Genomic DNA, 19,697 nt, shown 5'->3' with positions numbered 1-19,697 from the left:
GATTATGGTACTGATTATGATTATTTCCACAAATCAGCATTTTAACTAAGTTTCCATGGGAAATCTATATGCCCCTGTTTTCTTTCTAGTCAAGGCTATGCCTGTTTAACAGCTTGAAAAAGTTTGATGAGGACAACATGTTTTGTTTAAGTTACATTAACCGGGGCCAATATTTCCTAATTACATTACCAGAAGAAACATTTAGAGCAGTAGTTTTTAGCATGGGAAACCCTCCATCAGTGAACCCATCTTAATCTCTGAAAAACAGGAAACATCATCATTGCCTTTGCTTATCACACTGAAAATGTGCTAACTGGTCTTATATTTATAAAATAATCTATTTTATTAAATGACAGTGTTGGTCTTGTTTTACAATCTTCATACTTAAAGACATTATCCTATAACATCTGAATTTCTGATAAACTTCCATCAGAGAACACATGCCTATGAAGTCTGGGTGGTCCAGTGGCTTCAGCACTGAAATGGAGTTTGAATACTGGCTCTGTTCCTTGCTCTGCTGTTTACCTGTTGTGCAACCTTGAGCAACTCATCCTACCTTTCAGCTCTCCATTCCTTGTTAGTAAACTGAGAGGAAGAGCACTTCATGTTCTATCAAAAGTGATTTGAATTTTATGAACGAAAGCAGTAAAAGTTAAGTATTATAATCATATGTTGCACATTAGGGTGTGATCTGGAAACAGGTATAACAACTTGCATGAAGCATTTCTGGGTGAGAAAAATATGGTAGGATTTAAAAAACCTCTGTTCCACACTACAGCACTTTCGGTTTCACAAAATACAAATTTTCACTTAAGAGCTATGTTTGGAACATTATATCCCAAAGTCATCATGAACTACCAATTACAGAGAAAGAGAGCCCTCTGCTTTTTTCTTCTTCCTAGAGAGTTTAGAGAAAGACAGCTTGTAGGAGTAATGAAAACCTATTTAAGATCTTACTAACACCAAAAAACAGAGGTATGGAAATGATTAGTTCTCTAAACTAGGCATATGATGAATAACTTCTTCAACTTCTAAAAACAGTAGCTGACTTTCTCCCAATAAGTACTTTCAGAAACAGAGAAGCCAGTAATACCATTCTTTGAACTTATCTCTTCTAACTCTGCTGAAACACAGAGATGGAGAGAAAATGGACACCAAGCAATGTACTGTCATTTTGAAAAGGGAAATGGATAAAAAGTCTCAGCCAAAATATGAGGTCAGCCCTACCATTATGTTCAAAAATAACATCCCGCAAAACAGAATGAAAGCAAATAAAGGAGATCAGAATACACACTTTTTGACCAAGACAGCTGTAGCTGTTTGGACAGACAAAGCTCAACTAGGATGGGAACTTTTGAGATCATGTCCTGTTTTAAATGGTATTAAAATAGGAGTGCCTTTGGACATAGAAGAGGGTACTGGATTGCATTAATGATAGTATGTACTACCTGCGTACTTATGGCTTTACTCAGTGGTCATGAAATAGAAGTCAAACACAAACACTGAAGACAAAAAGATGAGAATAACATTTAAATCTTTCCTCAGCTTCAGGTGTAATAACCTACTTTTATACATTATTTTTTCTTTATACTTGCCCATGGGCTTTCCAATTACCATTATAAAATTGTTATCCTACCAACTAATGTAGGTGCTTAACCCAGAAAGTTCATCCTCAGCATCTTAAGGGATAGTGAAGTAAAGACTGCAGTTACAAGCTTGCTGATAATTTTGGTTTGTACAGAAAATAATAATAATAATAATAATAATAATAATAATAACAACACACCTAGACATGGCTCAGTATTATGACTGTCAGGACTTCATCATTTATGCCAATCTTACTACAGCATTTTCCATTTGGTAAGATCCTTCTAATAATTAAATCTCATGAAAGGATTTTCATTTTTAAAACGTCAAGAAATGGCAAATTGTACACTGTAGATAATTTATAAGTTGGAATCACTGTTGAATATGCTATATTCTAGTAATGAGAAAAGAAACCAAAGAGTGCACAGAATGAGGCCCTTTTGTGACTCTGAGGATAAAAAAAGGAAACTAAAGCAGACAAGATGATCATGAATAAGTTAAAAAGAGTAAGAACGGTGAAAAAGCAATTTTCCTTAAAGATTTCAATCTTTACTTTCCTTTACTTGACATTAGATTATCCCAATGAAGTAGATTCATTACTGCTGGTATAAACTGCACACCTCTATAAAAAGGCTTTTATTACAGCTTCTTTTTATATTTCATAGCTACTTTTTTTTTTCTTGTTTTGGTTTGTTGTTTGGTGTTGTTTTGTTTTCACTTTATTTAAATGTATATTGTTTTACTCCTGCATAAATATCCTCCCAGGGTATCTGAAATCCTTAATCATCATCCCAATATTTCTCTCCCACATTACACTTTTAGAATCAAGTTCCATGGTTTTTAAGAGTTCTGCTTACGTCAGAGGGATCAAGAGGTTTAAATTTCAGTACCTATTAAAGGAATTTAATTATCCAACAAGTTCCATTTGGATACACTGTTCCTGTTGTTACTGTTCTTTGCTAATCTATACCAGATTTTCCGGCATTGTAATTCTTATTAATAAAACGCACTCTGTAAGAAGACTTATTTTTCTCTTTCCTTGCTTTTTTTTCTTTGAAAAGAGAACCTCTCAGTGGTTCAGAATTTTATAAATTCTGAACAGAAACATCATTATCCTTTATACTAAGTTGCCCAGAATTTATCATGTCTGGAAACAGCACAACTGAATAAACTTGAAGGGTAAGAAATGTATCTTTACACCTGGCTTACTCTGTCACTTCTTCAAAACATTCTGTGGGAAAAGGAACTTTAAAACACACGGTATTTAAAATCTGCTTTGAGGCTAAAAACAAAAAAGAAAAAAAAAGAAATAAAGAGGATAACAGCATGTCATGTGATCTCTAGGATCTTGTAGTATACAGAAGACCTCTGGTGCTGCTCCTGTAGCAGTTAGAGCAGTCAGAATGATATGGATATCCAGAGAGAGTGGGGAAACAAGAAAAGCAGCTATGTACTGCTTTATGAAATATATCTATTATTAAAATGAAGAACATCAGCAGCAAGTATATGTATCTGGCGCATTCCTGTTCACTGGAGTCATATGGAAAGTGTTCCCTATATTCTAACTCTTCCTATGAAATAGTCCCATTGACAATGAACACTGATGTTACAGTTTCTATTCATCCATCATATCCAGAAGCCTGCTAGTTTTTGTTTGTTTGTTTTTGTAAATATGGGCATTCCCAACTTTAATCAGTGAATTTTAGTGAACTACTACTATCCTGCCATAAAAGCATGAAAGAAATTAATAAAGCATGAGTTCTACTTCATAGCATCATTGGTGAGCAGCAGCTTAAGAAAGAGTAACATCTACTGCCTTTTACTATATTTCTTCATACACTGAGAATATTTCAAAATCTTTTTAGAGGAAGTTGCTCAAGAAAAATCCTTCCAACTCTTTCAATAAATTGACCATTCAGAATGTACAGGAAATTTATGTTTTGTTCCTAAGTTTGAGCCCAGGGTGAGATATGACCATGAAGAGTAATTCTTTCTAAACATAAAAATAAGAAAATGAAAATACTAAGGAAAAGCTTAGAAAATAACTTTGTCTTCAGTGTAGAATGAACAAACTATTCAGAACTATAGTGAAAATTACCTCAATTTCAACATGTTTAAGAGAGGATAAAAAGGATCTAAGATGTTTAGACAAAACAACATGTACACTCATCCTTATTCTTACATGTATTTTTCTAGGTCCTGGTTTTATTCCTTTCATTTCTGCTACCTTTACGTCAAGCAATGCAGGTTTCTACTTACAGTTAAAGCAAAATGAATTCATTAATGAAGCCTAGTCATGTACACTTTACCTATACATACAAAGATGTTCAGCATGTACTATAGGCAGTTACCATTCATCAGGAAATACCTGAACTCCCCCACACATACCAATTCTATTAGTGACAGAACAAATACCCTGCTGATACATACAATCTGCCTCTAGCCACAACTTTATCTGGCTTGTAATTAAGGTAAAGTAACTTCACATCTCTCTTCCTTGCACTTCTCATTCTGAAGGCCTTGCACCCCTTGTAATAAACTTTCTACTTTCTACCTACCTACATACCTACCATATGGCTGGTGCTTGAGCATTTTCCAGGTAACCCCTTCCCACATTCATATACTGCTCATTTAGTTATGGGTAAAGGAGTATAAGCCAAGATGGCTTCTAACTAATTATATTAGAGTTATAATATCACAACAAATTGCAGACTATTCTTTTTACTGGATTGAAAGTCTCACATCACGTTAGAGAATTAAAAAACTGAAAAAAAAATCTGCAGATGAAGGATTGACCCAAACAGCTGTCTCCAGATTATCTGCAAAGAGCTGGATATTAATAAGAGTTTTCCAGTCAAAACCAGAACACTTTGGGGATGAATGCAGTTCTGGCCTAAACTGAGAAGGTGCTCACCTAGGCAGCCCCAATGATACCAACTGACGCTGTAGCAAACATCTCGCTGGCTTTCAGTTTGTTGCAAATAGCAGACTAAGTCCCCCCGAGCTACCCAGCTTCCTTCCCCCACTGTAAATGTGCACCTGGAATGCAGTGTGCTCCCGCGCATCTAGTCCACTATTGTATCTCATACATTGGCCCCAACTAGAGGTGTCAGAGGAAGGTGTAAAAATTCCAATAAATAATAATTATGGTGGAAAAAAATTGCCCAGGGGGAAAGGTTTGGGGAAAGGTTTTTCTCCATAACTTGTGTCATTAGTGGTTGATTAAAGCCCTTAAGAGTGGAAAGTTATATCCCTTCTAAATTACTATTTTTTGTCTCATGAGGTAACTATGGCTCCAGATTATATATGCATCCTACTAATTTTTGGCCCAAGGATAACTTCCAGCAATGTGTTCCATAGATTAATTACACATTTTATAAGCAAGTACCAGATGTATCTAAGTAAGGCAAAACAAGTCACTGAAAAGAGAAGAAAATGGGGCTCTTCCCTCAAAGTCAGTGATCCAAAAGACAAAAATCACAACTTCCTGCTGGTTTCCTCATTTCTGGAATTAGAAAATACTGGTTCATACCTTAAAGAATTACTAACAGACAATTCATAATGACTGCTAAAGAGAGGCATGAGCAACCTTTGGATATAAATGATGCCTCCTTACCTTTGTGATAACTAAGATTTGATGACATTAATCTCTGGCTGTTATTACTCTCCCCTTACTCTCCCTAACCACTAAGATGTCTGAATAAATCTACGCATACACACAGACACCTTCTGGAAATTATTCCCAGCTTTTTAAGGTTCCTCAGTGTTCCTCAAGCCTAATTTGGTTTGGTCCACAGGCTTATACTTCTCGGGTGGAAGGCAGACAAGAATAGCTTCCAATGCCTTCCTCTATTTTTTTTTCTACTTTTGAATATCTAGTTCCTTGATAGGCACAAGTTGAGAGGGTCCTAAACAGTTTCAGTGCAAAGACTGCCTTGTAGAAAGAAAAACATTTAACAACAAAGGCATATTGACTAACAAATACAGACCCAAAATGAAGAGGAGTTTGCATTGCCCATAGTTTCCTTTGTGGTTTTCAGCAAGAGTTTAGCTGTTTTACTAATCTGAAGACATACATTAGAAAGGCAAAAGCTCATACCATTTCCCTGTAAGTTGCAGCTTTAATACCTTCCCACCCAAAAGCAGCAGGAAAGCAAGTCTAATAGAGAGAATGTACAGAAATTGTCTGTTGTGGTTTTAGCAGTTTTTTTTTTCTTTCCTTCCATTTAATCATGTCTGGGCTTGATACTCAATGTAGTCAAAATGTTGTAGATTTTAACTATTTGTTATATTTATTTGTCTCTTTTCTGCTAGTCTAATTCACATAGTTCTTTAGTTTTTCTTTAGTGTAAAAGAGATTATTTTTTTCTACACACTACTCCTTTCAAACAGAAAGTAATAACTACTGTAACAAAGTATATGCTGGCAAAGCAAACACTGAATTGCTCCCACCAGTAGGCAGGCTAGGACAGTAGTTGACTGGGCTGTCTTGCCATTTGCAATGGGAAACGTATCTTGTTACAACAGGGCACAAGTTAATTTAAGCAGTCACAATAACACAGTTGCTGTACCACATCAGACAACTGAAAAGAATCCTACTGGTTCTTCAAAAGGCCAGAAGCAGAGTAGATTTCATGGTTGTTCAGTTTCTGGCAAATCTCTACCTGTGTCACAACTATAATTTTCCCCACATCAGACTTCTCTGTCATAACCAAAGTATTATTACTAATAAATGGGAATAGAACATGGATTATAGGTTAGGGAAAATTCTGTTTACAAAATATGTGTATTCAGAGTTCTCGATATAAGGAAAAAATAGCCACATCTACATTAAAAGCAAATTGACAGATTTAATCATATGTTTCCAAATCTGAACTGGCATGAAGATTTAAAAAAAAGAGTAATAACTTCTTACACCACAATTCAGAGTACATAAAACAACCTCTGCATTATTGTTGGAACCGAACCTCCCACAGTGCTCAACTTTCTGTGACCTTGTCCTACGAACATCTCTTTAATATTATGAATGTTAAAAATAATACAATTATAGCAGCACAGGCTTACCTAAAATAAGAGAGGCAGTTTAAAGATGTTCTTTACGGCTTCCATTAGATTACACAAAGTGCTGCGGGAGCTTGCAAGCCTACCTGGTCAGCAAACATGAGTTAAAAAGCAACAACTAGTTAAAAACAAAACAAAACAAAACCAACCAAACAAAAAACCATCTTCGAATTCATGAGGTAAAATAAAATTTTAGATTCCAAGGAGAATTTAGAAGTGTGAAAAAGTATTACCATACCAGAAAACAAAAGCAGAATACGTAGCACCTCCTGTAATATAACCAAAAGTCATGAAAAGGATTACCATTATTACAAGGAATGGGTTATTAGAAGGACAGGGGAGTGTCATCTGTAGCAAGAAGTACCTGAGGTAAATTTGTTCTTTTAAAGAACAAAGCAGAACACCTGCAGCTACAAAGGCTACAATTTCTAAGGATTATGGTATTTTATAATCACCCTTTTAAAATTTTGTTCTGTCTTTATTAAAATGATTCACTGGTACTACTTAGGATAGGCTTGTTTATGTATCTGTATGTATGTGCACATACATGGGTTGGGAAGGGAAATAAATGATATATGTAATAAGATAAATGTATTGTGCAACCAAGATTAGAGAAGTGCTTTGCTTTAACATCTATGCTAAACTACAGTCTTCTTTCATCCTGTTTCAGGATGATGTGTCATTCCCCATGAGAGTCAAGGACAATATGGTCTTCCATTTGCAGCAATATCCTAGTATCTTCGAGAAGAACAGTCACATTTACTTTACGCAATGTCTCTTCTTCTCCACATTCTCTGGCACTGCCCAACAATATTCGCTGTTCCTTTGGATATGTTGACTGATTTCAGAAACAATTCAGAAAAGCATGCAATAGTAATATAGTTAGAGCTCTGTACACAGTTTCCTTTAGAACATGCTTCCTGAACAACTATTGTAGCACACTGCATCTCTTCTCCCAGGCCAAGAAAAGAGGATTAAAGATGTCCACTGAAGAGGGCTGGACAGCAGGTTGAGAGAGGAGACCCAAAGGACAAAAGGACTGAAAGGGAGGGTTAACAGATCTAATGGGATATATGCATATATATATATATATATATACATATATATATATATACACAAAAGACCAGGCGGGCAGGTGAGATAGGGACATGCTCAGAGACAAAAGGCTGACCTGGAATTTAGAGAGAGGACTAAATCTGGTAGAAGGTAGCAGACATGAGAACTCCTTTGGAGCTCCCTTGCTGGAAATACCCAAGTTTCAGCTTGACAAGGCCCTGGATAATTTCATGTAAGGCTTTGCTTTCAACAGCAGTTTGGAGCAGATATCTCCAGATGTCCCTTTCAACCTTCACTTGTATATGATACCTTCCATCACATTGCATGTAGCATACAAATTTTGTTCCAGAAAATGAGCTTTATTTGACCTTCTCAAAAGCACCTAAAAGAATTTGGACTCGTGCAAGCAGTGCTACATGTAAGAACTGTCCTGAAAGCTTCTGATTGCACAACTTCCCTCCTCATAGGAAAGCTAACAGATGGAGTGATCATATGACCTTGAAAGACACCATTGTACCAGATCACTAATTCCTTTAAACACCTTTGAGTTATTTCACAGTCACAGGTCATTAATCCTTTTGTTGTTGTAGCAGGTACAGTATGAATGAGTTACATTGAAGAAATAACAAAAAGGCAAATCAAGGCACCCTAAGAACACAGGAAGTACAATTTTCATACCACCTGCCCTTTCTTTCCAGTATGTTTGGAAATAAATTTCTGCAGTGTTCTCAGTGACCATACCAGTACATATGCCATTTTATGGAAGAAGCCACTAGTTCTGTGTTCCCATGGAAGAAAATCCTGTCAGCACAACTAATGGATGTCAGACGAATAAGCTTAGAATAGCAAGCAAGTGCACTGTCAAAACCATATTATCAACCCACATGCCTATTTGTAGCAATATTATACACTCCACTGCCTCCAGTCACAGCTCAAGATAATCAGAATCCATGTTCAGAGTCATCTGATCTTGCAAAAACTGACACAGTACCGCTAATAATCCACCACAACTCAGAAACTATACTGAATTTTAAAAGGCAGCTTTATTTTTGTGCCTTGTATTTGAGGCAGATTAAATAATTGAAAAGGCAGGGCTATCAGGTCATGATTTGTATGTTACAGCTGTCCAGTTAGAGTTGACAGACACTCTTTGCATGGACTGTTGACTGATTAAAAGGCAGAGTAAGCCTCTGAGAGTCATAAATGGATTGGGGGGTTGGGGGGGAGATTGTGACAAAGAAAAATACAAAGGCTGATGGAGTAACTCACTAGGAAGAGTTGCACTTCCACTGAAACCACAGATACTATCTAAAAAAAAAAAAAGCACAAAATGAGCTGGATGAACACATTACAGATTTGAAGGAGGAATCAGAATAAAGTGTATGTTACTATTTTACTTCAGAAAGCTGGACTGAATCTTCTGCCAGGTGGGGAACAAGCAAAGCAGAATGACAGGTGAGATACTGAAGCATTCAGATGAATAATATAATTAATCTATTCTCTAGGCATTTCCTTAATCTGTGTTTATTTTTTAATTTTACATTGGCAGCTGTATGTTGGCTTCTGAAGACAACTGTTGCAGAACAATATAATGAACTGAATGTATTGCTTACCTTGTTTGCAGAAATGCTGGATTCTGTCAAATGATTTTTACAATATAGAAGTAAAGAAATGCAGAAGATGTTTGCAATTTTAATATAAATACTATTTCATTTTAAAATTAAAATTCATTAGGAATTTGCAAGTTAAACTGTAGCCTCAAAGTAAAACTTTCATTTATACATTCATCATATTTAATCTTAGAATAATACAGTTGTTCCTTCAATATGGTATTCCCTGTTACTAATTAACATTTGATCTCTGTAAGCCAATAAACAGTATGTCTTTTAATTTTCAATGGTTTTCAAGTAGTAACTGACTAAAATATTTTTCATTTTGAAACAGTAAATAGTAAAAAAAAAAAAAAAAGTTGAGATGTCTCACAAACAATGTTATAAAAGGATTTATCACTCTGAGTCAAAGAAACTCAAATCACTCATCATCATCTGATTTTTGTTTTTTTAAATAAATTTCATACTATGCATGAAATGGCACCTTGTTTACAAAGGAAGATCACTAGCAATACATGAAAGGTAAAAACTATTATTTTTTCTGTTAAAGCTGACCTGAACATCAGGGAGCAAATTATAATTACAAATAATAAATATTATTAAGTGCTCCTGTGACCTCATTTTATCTTTTTAACAGCTCCTTGACAAATGTTTGCAGAGTGTGTAGAAACTTGTATCTCTGGGAAGTACAGCTGGAATTCAGATATGGGAATTAAGCAATATGTGTAAACACGGATATTTTAAAGAACAAATTTAAAGGATCCAGATTCCTGAAAAAAATCTGTTAACTGTTTTTATACTAATGTCTTTGAAACTTGTTATTCTTTTGACAGCACATTAACTTATTTTTTTTTTAGGTAGTAAACTAGTAGATTTTTAGGTAGAAACTAGTAAAAATGCAAAAAAATTAGAAGCATAAGATGTCTCAAAGTTATTACTACCACAAAAGAGAAACATTAGAATTTAGTAATTTTAGAAATTCAGTAGAATTCCCTTCAAATATCACAGCTTCATTCTGCATTATAAAATTATTTCAGGTACTATCTGTAACTTGCTAATGCAATGTAAAAATTATGATCTATATTTATGCTACCTACATTATAGTTTTTTAATGGAGCTGTATGTCCTTTGCTCTTGTTATTGACCTCTACTGCCAAAAGACAAACATTTTATAATAATTTTAAATCATTATTGCTTCTTTCATTTGTGATACAGGTAACTGGCTTCGGGTGCTGAGTTTCATCTTGCTAATATATGCTGCTCATGGATGTCCTGAAAAATGCCTATGCCACACAGTTTCAAAGACTGCAGACTGCAAGAATAGAGGACTTACAGAAATTCCTGCCCACTTACCTCCTGGAATTCAGATACTACAGTTGCAGAACAACCGTATTTGGAGAATCAATGAAAATGCATTTACTGGAACACCATTGCTCAAAATCTTAGACTTGTCTAATAATTCTCTCTCAAGTTTGGCACCTGGTGCTTTCCAAAAATTACGATATCTACAGGTTCTAAACCTAACCAGAAATTTGATTCATTATATAGAAAACAAGACTTTCAGTTTCCTCCCACACCTTAAAGAACTGGACTTGTCATCCAACAGCATTATACGTTTGCCTGAGACTTTTGGAAACAGTACAGGGAATATAACATTGCTGTCTGTGAAACACAACAAACTTCAGAAAATGGAAAGAGTTCTGCTGGAGTCACTTCCAAACCTGAAAGTTGTTCTTTTCATAGATAATCCCTGGCAATGTAACTGCAATGTCTTTGGCCTGAAACTGTGGCTGGAAAGTTTTTTATACAGAGGTAAGGAATTCTTCTCATTACATACAATGCACATAAGGACACTTAACCAGCATCTAACTGATCTTTGCTGCTGTGTTTTAACAATTTACCTCACACCCTGCATCATCCCCTCAAATAAGCATACTAAAATACATGCTTATACATAGCTCAGAATACGGGTGCTTTCACAATTACAGGTGGCAAAACAGAATCATAGAGGACCTTTGCAGAGAGAGAGAGAGAGAGAGTAAAAATACACAGTGTGCATATATACATTCTGGAAATACGTGTAAGTAGTAAGCATACACGTATATATCCATATCTCTGTATTAAATCTGCATCTATCTCTATATTTCTACATTAAATCTGCATATCTCTCTATCTATCTGCATAACAAGTGTATTTGTGCACATACACTTGTTTTAATTCTACCACAATTCTTTTGGTAGAAACCAGCCTACTGCTCAGAAGTTTTTTAGCTGGTACATGAGGATAAACATCAACACAGATAGCAATACCAATCTAGCTTTAGAGAACTCAAGACTCTAATTCTTAAAGACTCTCTTTAAATTCTCACTTGGTAGCTATTTTTTTTTTTTTGAATTTAATTAGCTCTACCTAAAAGTGTGCGTAACACCTTGTACAAGCTTACTTTTGTCTAGTGTTGCTTCCTAATTTGTTGTTAACTAGGAGTAGTACTAAATTTACTGGCAATGTCCTCACAGATATGTGCAATACCATCACACAGGAAATTCTGTACATAAAAGTAGCCTCAATTTTTGGTCGCACCTGCTTTTAAATATATTCAAGAGTTATGCTGTATAAAAGAATATGATTTAATTCTTTTATATATCTTTGAATTTGTTTTGCTTACTGAGTTCAGAGAAACTTCAAAATTCAAGGTGATTGAAATAAAGAGAACGAGCATTCATCATCCCAAAGCGTTGTTGTTCATATCCATTTTACCTGCAGTCAATGTATGCAGACAAGGAATTAAGCATTAAAAGAAATTTCTTTCTTTCCCCTGGGAGGTATGTTCGAAAATGGAGAATTCAAAACAGCAGTGTAATTTACTTTTCTCTAAATCAGGCTTTGATGCTTGAATGTGATATAAGATACTGATTACCTATCTGTAAATGAAGGTGACACATAGTGTGAAGATGGTCCTTGTTGCCTGTAAGTGACTGGGCTGCCATCTTCAAGCATCAGAAGTCTACAGGCCAGCTGAAAAGCTGTAATGTCTATGCAGGTATGAAGAAGCAGTCTTCTGAGGGAGGTAAAACCACTGCCGGAAGTAATCTTTTAGAATAGACAAAAGGCTAAACGCCTCTCGGGGTTAAAATCTTAATACTTTGGATTGGTAAAATATTACATGATCCCAGAGCTTAAAGTTGCATTATGCAGGAACCATTCCCTACAACATATTTCAGAAGTGGTTTTGAGTTCTCTGTGCAGAAGAATTTAATGATCCAAGTAAACATATCAGATTATTTTAATTACTCTGCCAGTAGCATAAATTCCATAGATTATTTTAAAAACCAACATTATTTAGAAATTCAGTGATGCCCTTCCAGTTTTCTGAGCATTGCACAGATAAGTAAAATGAAGAGATATGGAACTTGCAAATTAATTTTAGCAAGAGATCTTAAAGGAAGCCAACATACTATGTGCTCTTCTATATTTGTCCTTCCCTGAAATTACTTGTGTTACTTGTGTGAATCACATGAAGAAAAACCAGTTGCATCTCACATTCTTATTACTTATACAGTGTACTTATAACAAAAGATTACTGTGTCTCTACAAACATTGCAAGTCCTAACAAAGCACTGCTAAAGATGGAATACAGTCTGAATTTAGCAGTATTAAGTGATTTGTCCAATACAACTCTGAAGGATGTATTTTTAGCTGAATCCAGCTCAGGAAATTGACATTTGATGCACACTCTTAAATAATTATAAAGAATTCTTCAATCCAGGCAGAACTCCAGTCTTCTATCCCAAGCACAGAAATTTTAGTTTCTTATAATCTTAGAAGGACCACAGTTGTAGAATTTGGAAATTTATCTATATCCACATTCAAACTAACTCGTTGGAGGTTTCTGGAACCAGGCTTTACATTTGGCTATTAAAAACCAAGTGACAAGCTGCTATGCTTATACGTCTTAGAACATCATCAATATTTCTGGAAAAGTAGTCTCCACATTTTAGCTTGAGTTCATCTATATTCAATACTTTCTCAAAAAAATTCTTTCCAAGATGAAAATTTCTGTGCCCACCTTTAAATAAAAGGTGGTTTACTTCAGACAGAGAAGAGGGAGAAAATTCAGCTGACTTGATTGAGTTAAACTTTCAAAATATGTAAACATTGTTTTTGGCCTTGTTGACTCCTCGACACACTATACCCCTAAAGCCGTGATATATAGACTAATTAGAGCCCTGAAGGCTACACCCAGTGTGTGTTGCTCTACATGCTGAGGAACAACAGCGTGATTTACCAGGACTACTTCACTTCCCGTTATACTAAGAACATCCTTTGAGAGAGAGCAGAAGCTGGCTGAAAGCAATCATGAAATTTACCATTTGAACAAGCTAATTGACTGATTAATCTTAACTCCTTTAGATCTCTGAGTATTTTCTTACCATGAACTTCGCTTGAAAAGATTTCTCAGGTATACAACTTACTGAACTTTCCCTTTGCTTTGTTGTAATTACTGTATGATGTCAGAAGAATGATTCATGAGAAATGAATGATTGAAATGGGATATTTCAGTCAAGTGGGATATGTTTACTAAGTATATTGTTTCAATTTTTATTTATAAAAACAAGTAATGTTAGGAATTTGAATGCAATGAATTTGCTGTTAGCAATGTCTTACTTTTTATCTATGATTTCTTTCTTGCTTACTTTTATACTCCTGTTGTTTCTTTCTTTAGCATCCATAAAGCACAGATTAGAATTCCTGATGAATTAGTACTTACAAATTATTTCTTCTATTAGTATTAAAGTGTAATAATCTTATCTTTGATATAGCTGAAAAAAGATATAGCTATAAATCTTCAAAAGTCAAAGCTGACTATAAATGTATATGCTTTATTTTTACATGAAGAGAGTTCACAAATTATAATAAAACCATATTTTATTTATTGATTGATTGATTTATTTTTTAAAGGAGGAATAAGTGATGGCATTATCTGCTCAACACCAGGGATTCGGAAGGGCAAGGACCTCCTCAAAGTTCCTTATGAGCTGTTTGGGGCATGCCCTCTTACAACAGCTCATGTTCATCTGGCTAGCATTCATCACCACAACTTTGAGCACCAAAGTTCTCTGAAGCGTGCTCATCACAACGAACATGGGGAAAACAGCCTGTCAAACTGCGAATCCAAACCAAAGCCAAGGCCTGTTAGTTTGCGTCATGCAATTGCCACTGTAGTAATAACTGGAGTTGTCTGTGGAATTGTGTGTCTAATGATGTTGGCAGCTGCTGTTTATGGTTGTGCCTATGCTGCAATTACTGCTAAATACCACAGAGAACATTTGGCCCCAGCAAGACTGCATGGGACTCCTGAGGAAAAAGAGCCATTCAATAGTTCCTTGGCTTGAGTTACTTTTGTCTTTGGTTTCTTCAAAATAAAGAGCCCTCACTTCAGCTAAAAAGCCCAGAATCTAAATAGGATTGATATAATAGTTATGACTGCTTTTCTTTCCTTTTTCGCATTGAAGAAATTTTATGTATACATGTATATTCATTCCTTGGAATAAATATAAAGACTTTATGTAGCAGAACGCAAATGTATCTATAGTTTTTGCTGTATATTCTGAAGCCTCTATGTAAGGCTGAGTGCTTGAGAGAATGAAATTTTGATGTAGCCCTTTCCAAGTATTCCATTCTTCATGACTAGCTCTTGAGGTAATATTAGTACAATATGCAACTTATGGTGTAGCCAAGTCACTATCCAACACAAGTGAGCTTTCTGCAAAGAAAAATACAAAATAGCTATAAATGAAAAGATTTTGAGATCTTAGATTATCTGATGTGTGTTCCAAAATACAATGCATAGCCAGTTTTAGAACTGCGCAGTCCGTACACTGCCAGTGATAACTTAGAACATTTTTAAAAACATTTCCAAATACATTCCACTTGCCAATCTGCCCTAGGAGACAATAAATAAGCATTACATCCATTATGTAGTTTAGAAAAGAGGAAGTACCTTGTTAGGCATCACATTTCATTTTTAAAGTACTTACTAGGGAAGAAGGAAGAGAGCTAAGACATCACAGGAAGAGGAAGGAATATGTTGCAGGTACAAGCACTGACATAAGCATAGATAGCATATATGAAGAGACGCTACCCATTCTCCTAGTGGTATACATGCTTGCTACAGACATTTCTGAAGCTTCTTAATTCCAAATCCACACAACTGTTCCATTTTGAAAATTTCAGGACTCCAGAGGCAGCCCTGATCACAATGCTGCCCTTCAGCAGGAAGGATAATATAGCTGCATGTTTACACGTTCTAGTTCTCACAGAGAAAACATTCAGCTGAATTTGTTCAAGGATCCGCCCTTTCTGTAGCACAGTTTTGCTGTCAGAGGAAATCAAAGCCAAAACAGAGTAACATAAATTTAGGACAGAAAGAGTATTTTGAACGTGCAGAAGTATTTTTCAAATAATTGATAGAAATAGTTTCAAGACAACCAAGAGAGATCAGCTACTCCACCTACCCTTTCTGAGACTAGATGAAGTATATCTGGACTATTTGTGACAGACATTTTTCTAAGGTGTTTTTAAACCTCTCCAGTAACATGGATTAAAGACCTGTCTAAGCAGCTGATGCAGAAATCAACTGTGCTTGTAGTCTGCAGGTTTTTTTCTCAGCATCTATCCTAAACCTGCTTTGCTGAAAATATTGTCGGTGGGTTTTATAGGCCAGAAACTTGAGGACAACAGCTGAGTAACACTCTCCAAAAGGGCAAAAGGAAGCTGTAAGATGGCATTCAGAGACCTACAATTTCCTTCCAACAGAAGGGTTCCCAGAGCAAGCTATTCTAATAACAGCCTCAACTGAGTAATGGGCTATATGGCAGGAGTCATGTAACCCTTGCTCTTATCTACTTAGTAATAATTGAAACCAAAATTTGAAAGCTTATTCCTGCATCTGCAGTTACTTTCATGTCCAGAGAAAATTAAGCATCTCAGTCTTAATGTAAATCTAGCAGACATTGAAAACAATTAATTACTGTCTTACCTCCCTCCCTCTCTCGTAACAGTTAAGTACTTCTTATTATTAGACTGTCCTCATTCCTCTCTGTCCTGGACTAAAAAACCCAAGCTGTTCCAAAATTTTCTATAAGGCCACATCTTCCAAACTTTTTCCACCCCCAGCATTCCCTGGAACCTTTTCGGTTTTTATTATATTTTAAATGTGGTACCCTAGACCAGGCACATTACTTCATCTGAGACATTATCAGGACAGAATCTATTAGAATATTTATATTCAGGCTTTTTAAATCTCTTGATGATGTATCTCTGAACTATCTCTGAAGTGAATTTGATACTTTTTTTTTCTTTCGAAATATTTTCTAAATTTTAATGAACAATCTCTTTTCAGAGCTAAGTCATTCAAGTGTGGAGATCTACATTTTCTACTCTTGTATCCATTTAGCAGGACAACATTTTGCAAAGCAAAACACAGTTTGGCAGACAGAGAATAGTGAAATAATTCAGGATAGGATCTTACTGTCCGTGGGACAAAAAAATAAATCAGAGACAAGCCAAACCACGATGTCTTCCTATGGTGACCACCTAAAATGAGCACAGCTGCATTCAGAGTTCAGATCCTAAAATAAAAGTTAATAAACCTCTGACCTCCATGGAGATTTCACCCACTGTCTTTTAATAGGCTTAGATACAGCAATGCAGTTTCCGTTACAAGGAAGTTCATACTTCCGATGTCCTCAAGCAAAGTAAAAATATAGCTTGATTAAATATTTCCTTGTTAGTAACAACCAGTACATCATCTTAGTCTTTAAGGAACAGTCCTATTAAAAGAAAAAAAAAAAAAAAGAGACCTTTAGATTTTTCTTACTGTAAGAAAGTGAATAAGAGGCAATGAAGGGCACAACAACATTTAAAGGAACTCTTTCTAAGTCAAATTTAAGATGCTTTGGGGATTTTCATGCACACATAAGGCTGTAAATTGATATGGAGTTCTGCCAGAAACAAAAGTATTTTGTATTTCCATTTGTTCACTCTGCTAAAAGAGTACAGCAAGCCAATCCATGCAAAATCTGATTTATACTTTCTAACTTGATGTTAAGAAAAGAAAAAAAAAAAAAAAAGAAAGAGAAATGTCTCATTTAACTTTGGTAAGAGTATACAAATTTACAATTGTTTGCAGTTAACAAATTCCAGTTATTTATGATGACAAGAAAACAACAGGCAGTCAAAAGAGAAAAGCATTTACTTAATTACTTAAATTAATAAATGCAAAATTATTTATTTTCAGTACAGGAAACAGAATGTTCAGCTACTGAAAAATAGAGATAAAAGGCACAGTTTGTCACCCATAACAATTGTTGACTGTAACAAGTGGAAGACTGGATCTAGTGATTCCTCACAGAAACCCCTTAATTTGTAAAGCTTAGCAATGGACATCTGCTGCTGAAATAAGTCATCTGCACAGATTTATATTTCAGATAAAGGTTGCTGAGAAAGCTTTGTTGTTTTTCCAGAAACCTAATGAGAAGTATTATAGTAAGTACAGTATTTTTTCCTAATCTCAGTGAAAAACACTCCTTCCCACAAAATTAAGGAAAATATCAGGGCATGCTACTCTGCAAGGTATTTGCAAAGACAGAGAATGTAAACACACTATTTTATTCCTGTCTTTCATAAAGAGGCTCATTGTATTACTTTGTTTTCAGAAAAACTGGCCTTTAAAATTTTAAATTAGAAAAGAGATTGAAAACTTTACTATGCCAACATTTTTTACAGAAATTGTCCTTAGAAATTATATTGAAAGAAACAAAGCTTAAACTGAAATGTACTTGCTTGCCATATGTGCCTTTCCATCCAAAGCTTGAAAAAGCAATCAAAATTCAGCCTCGTTATTCCCTAGTAATGCAATGTCCAATCAAAATCAGGATCCCTCTTCTTGAATATCAAAGTAGAACATTTAGTGACGTTATGCATAGCTTATCTATCATTAACAGCCTTAACAAAAAAAAAAGGCCAACTGTTGCCTACTAATAACCATCTATCTTTGCTGGCCAGAAGACAAAGACGTGCAGGCTTTAGTTAAGCATCCAGAAAGTATGCCAACTTTTACAACTTTGATCTTCGAACTTGGCTGAAAAGTGTCATAGTGCTAATAATCACGAAGGGTTTTGGTACTTCCTGGGCTTATATTACCTGAAAAATGACTGTATGCTCCCCAGATGAGACAGGCAGCAACATCAATCATCTGGATGTGGCAGCAAGCCACAAGAGGGGAGAAGGAATAGGAATTAGAAACCCATCATAAGCAAACCAATGGCTACACAGTTCATAACTATCTCCAGTGAAAGCTGCAGTTATCGTTTCTGATTACTGAGAGATTCCCCAGATTTTAGGGCTATTTACACTACACATTTGACTTTCTGCATAAAACTACCAAGCTCGTTTCAAGACACAACAAACAAAAAGAGAAGAAAAAGGAAATTATTAATGTTTGGAAATGTAGTCTACTGGGAGGAAATAAATCAATTAATTCACACTACTCAAACTGGGATTAATGTATTCATATACTACATAATTGCAGAGAATCACTCAAAGTATTTTTGAACTTTATACTTCTGCAGTATTTGAATTTTTAAAAAGGACCTGACATCTTATCTGCTGTCTTGTTCTGCAACCAATGATTTATTTTGCCAGCAGAATTATTTAGGAAAATAAATAAATAAATAAATAAATAAAATCTGATTTCTAGTAGATCTCAAGATCCATTCTTCTACTTAAGCTCTTCCCACCTGTCAGAATTACATAGTACTCAAAAACAAACAAAACCCACCAACATCAAAGCAGAGGTACAGAAATGAAGAGAAGAATGCTCTATGGAATTTACCATATTACTATATTTACTATATGTATACTGTACATGTTGGGATACTCACTTCATTCATCCATCAGTGCCTTAGATTCTTTGAGAATAAATTCTAAGGAAAGCCCAAGAATTACGTAAATGGGGGTTATATTCTCAAGGCAACACTAGCAGAGAAATATCTTAAAGATCCACATTAATTATTCCAAACACTAATTCTGTATGATAAAATGAATAGAGAACCAACACAAATGAAGGCAAGTGTGCGAACTGAGTGTACCATCTGACTCCAGATTTGCTGTTCAGTCAAGGACAAAAGGCAGGATTTTACCACTTGCTCCAAAGCATTTTTTAGAGGAGCCTACCTGTCCTCATGCATTATCTACAAACCCTGTTTCCTACGTTGTGACTCCTAACCTAAGTCTGTCAGTTGCTTAATGCTAGGCTGTGCAAATATACATTCCAATGAAAACATTAGACTATATACCAATATTAGATTTATGAATACACAG

At 35.3% G+C, this 19,697-nt stretch overlaps 2 protein-coding genes across 2 annotated transcripts in view; one reads left to right on the top strand and one right to left on the bottom strand.

The window, feature by feature from the left end:
* The window catches only part of CACNA2D3 (calcium voltage-gated channel auxiliary subunit alpha2delta 3), a 455,579-nt gene that overhangs the window by 58,464 nt on the left and 377,418 nt on the right, over positions 1-19,697 (bottom strand). The window lies entirely within an intron of this gene.
* Positions 9,057-14,782, top strand: LRTM1 (leucine rich repeats and transmembrane domains 1). Its single transcript, XM_035558457.2, has 3 exons — positions 9,057-9,159; positions 10,530-11,126; positions 14,274-14,782. The coding sequence occupies exons 1-3, from the start codon at positions 9,153-9,155 to the stop codon at positions 14,705-14,707; spliced, it is 1,038 nt and encodes a 345-aa protein (XP_035414350.1). The 5' UTR covers positions 9,057-9,152; the 3' UTR covers positions 14,708-14,782.

The sequence above is a fragment of the Cygnus atratus genome, chromosome 10, assembly GCF_013377495.2.
Source record: "Cygnus atratus isolate AKBS03 ecotype Queensland, Australia chromosome 10, CAtr_DNAZoo_HiC_assembly, whole genome shotgun sequence".
NCBI lineage: Eukaryota > Metazoa > Chordata > Aves > Anseriformes > Anatidae > Cygnus > Cygnus atratus.
This window is presented reverse-complemented; position numbering and strand designations above follow the sequence as displayed.

What these genes read in the sequence shown, in the direction of transcription:
- LRTM1 (XM_035558457.2), top strand. An exon ending in GGAAAGTTTTTTATACAGAG is followed by an intron (nt 11,127 to 14,273) that starts GTAAGGAATTCT and finishes TATTTTTTAAAG; the next exon opens with GAGGAATAAGTGATGGCATT.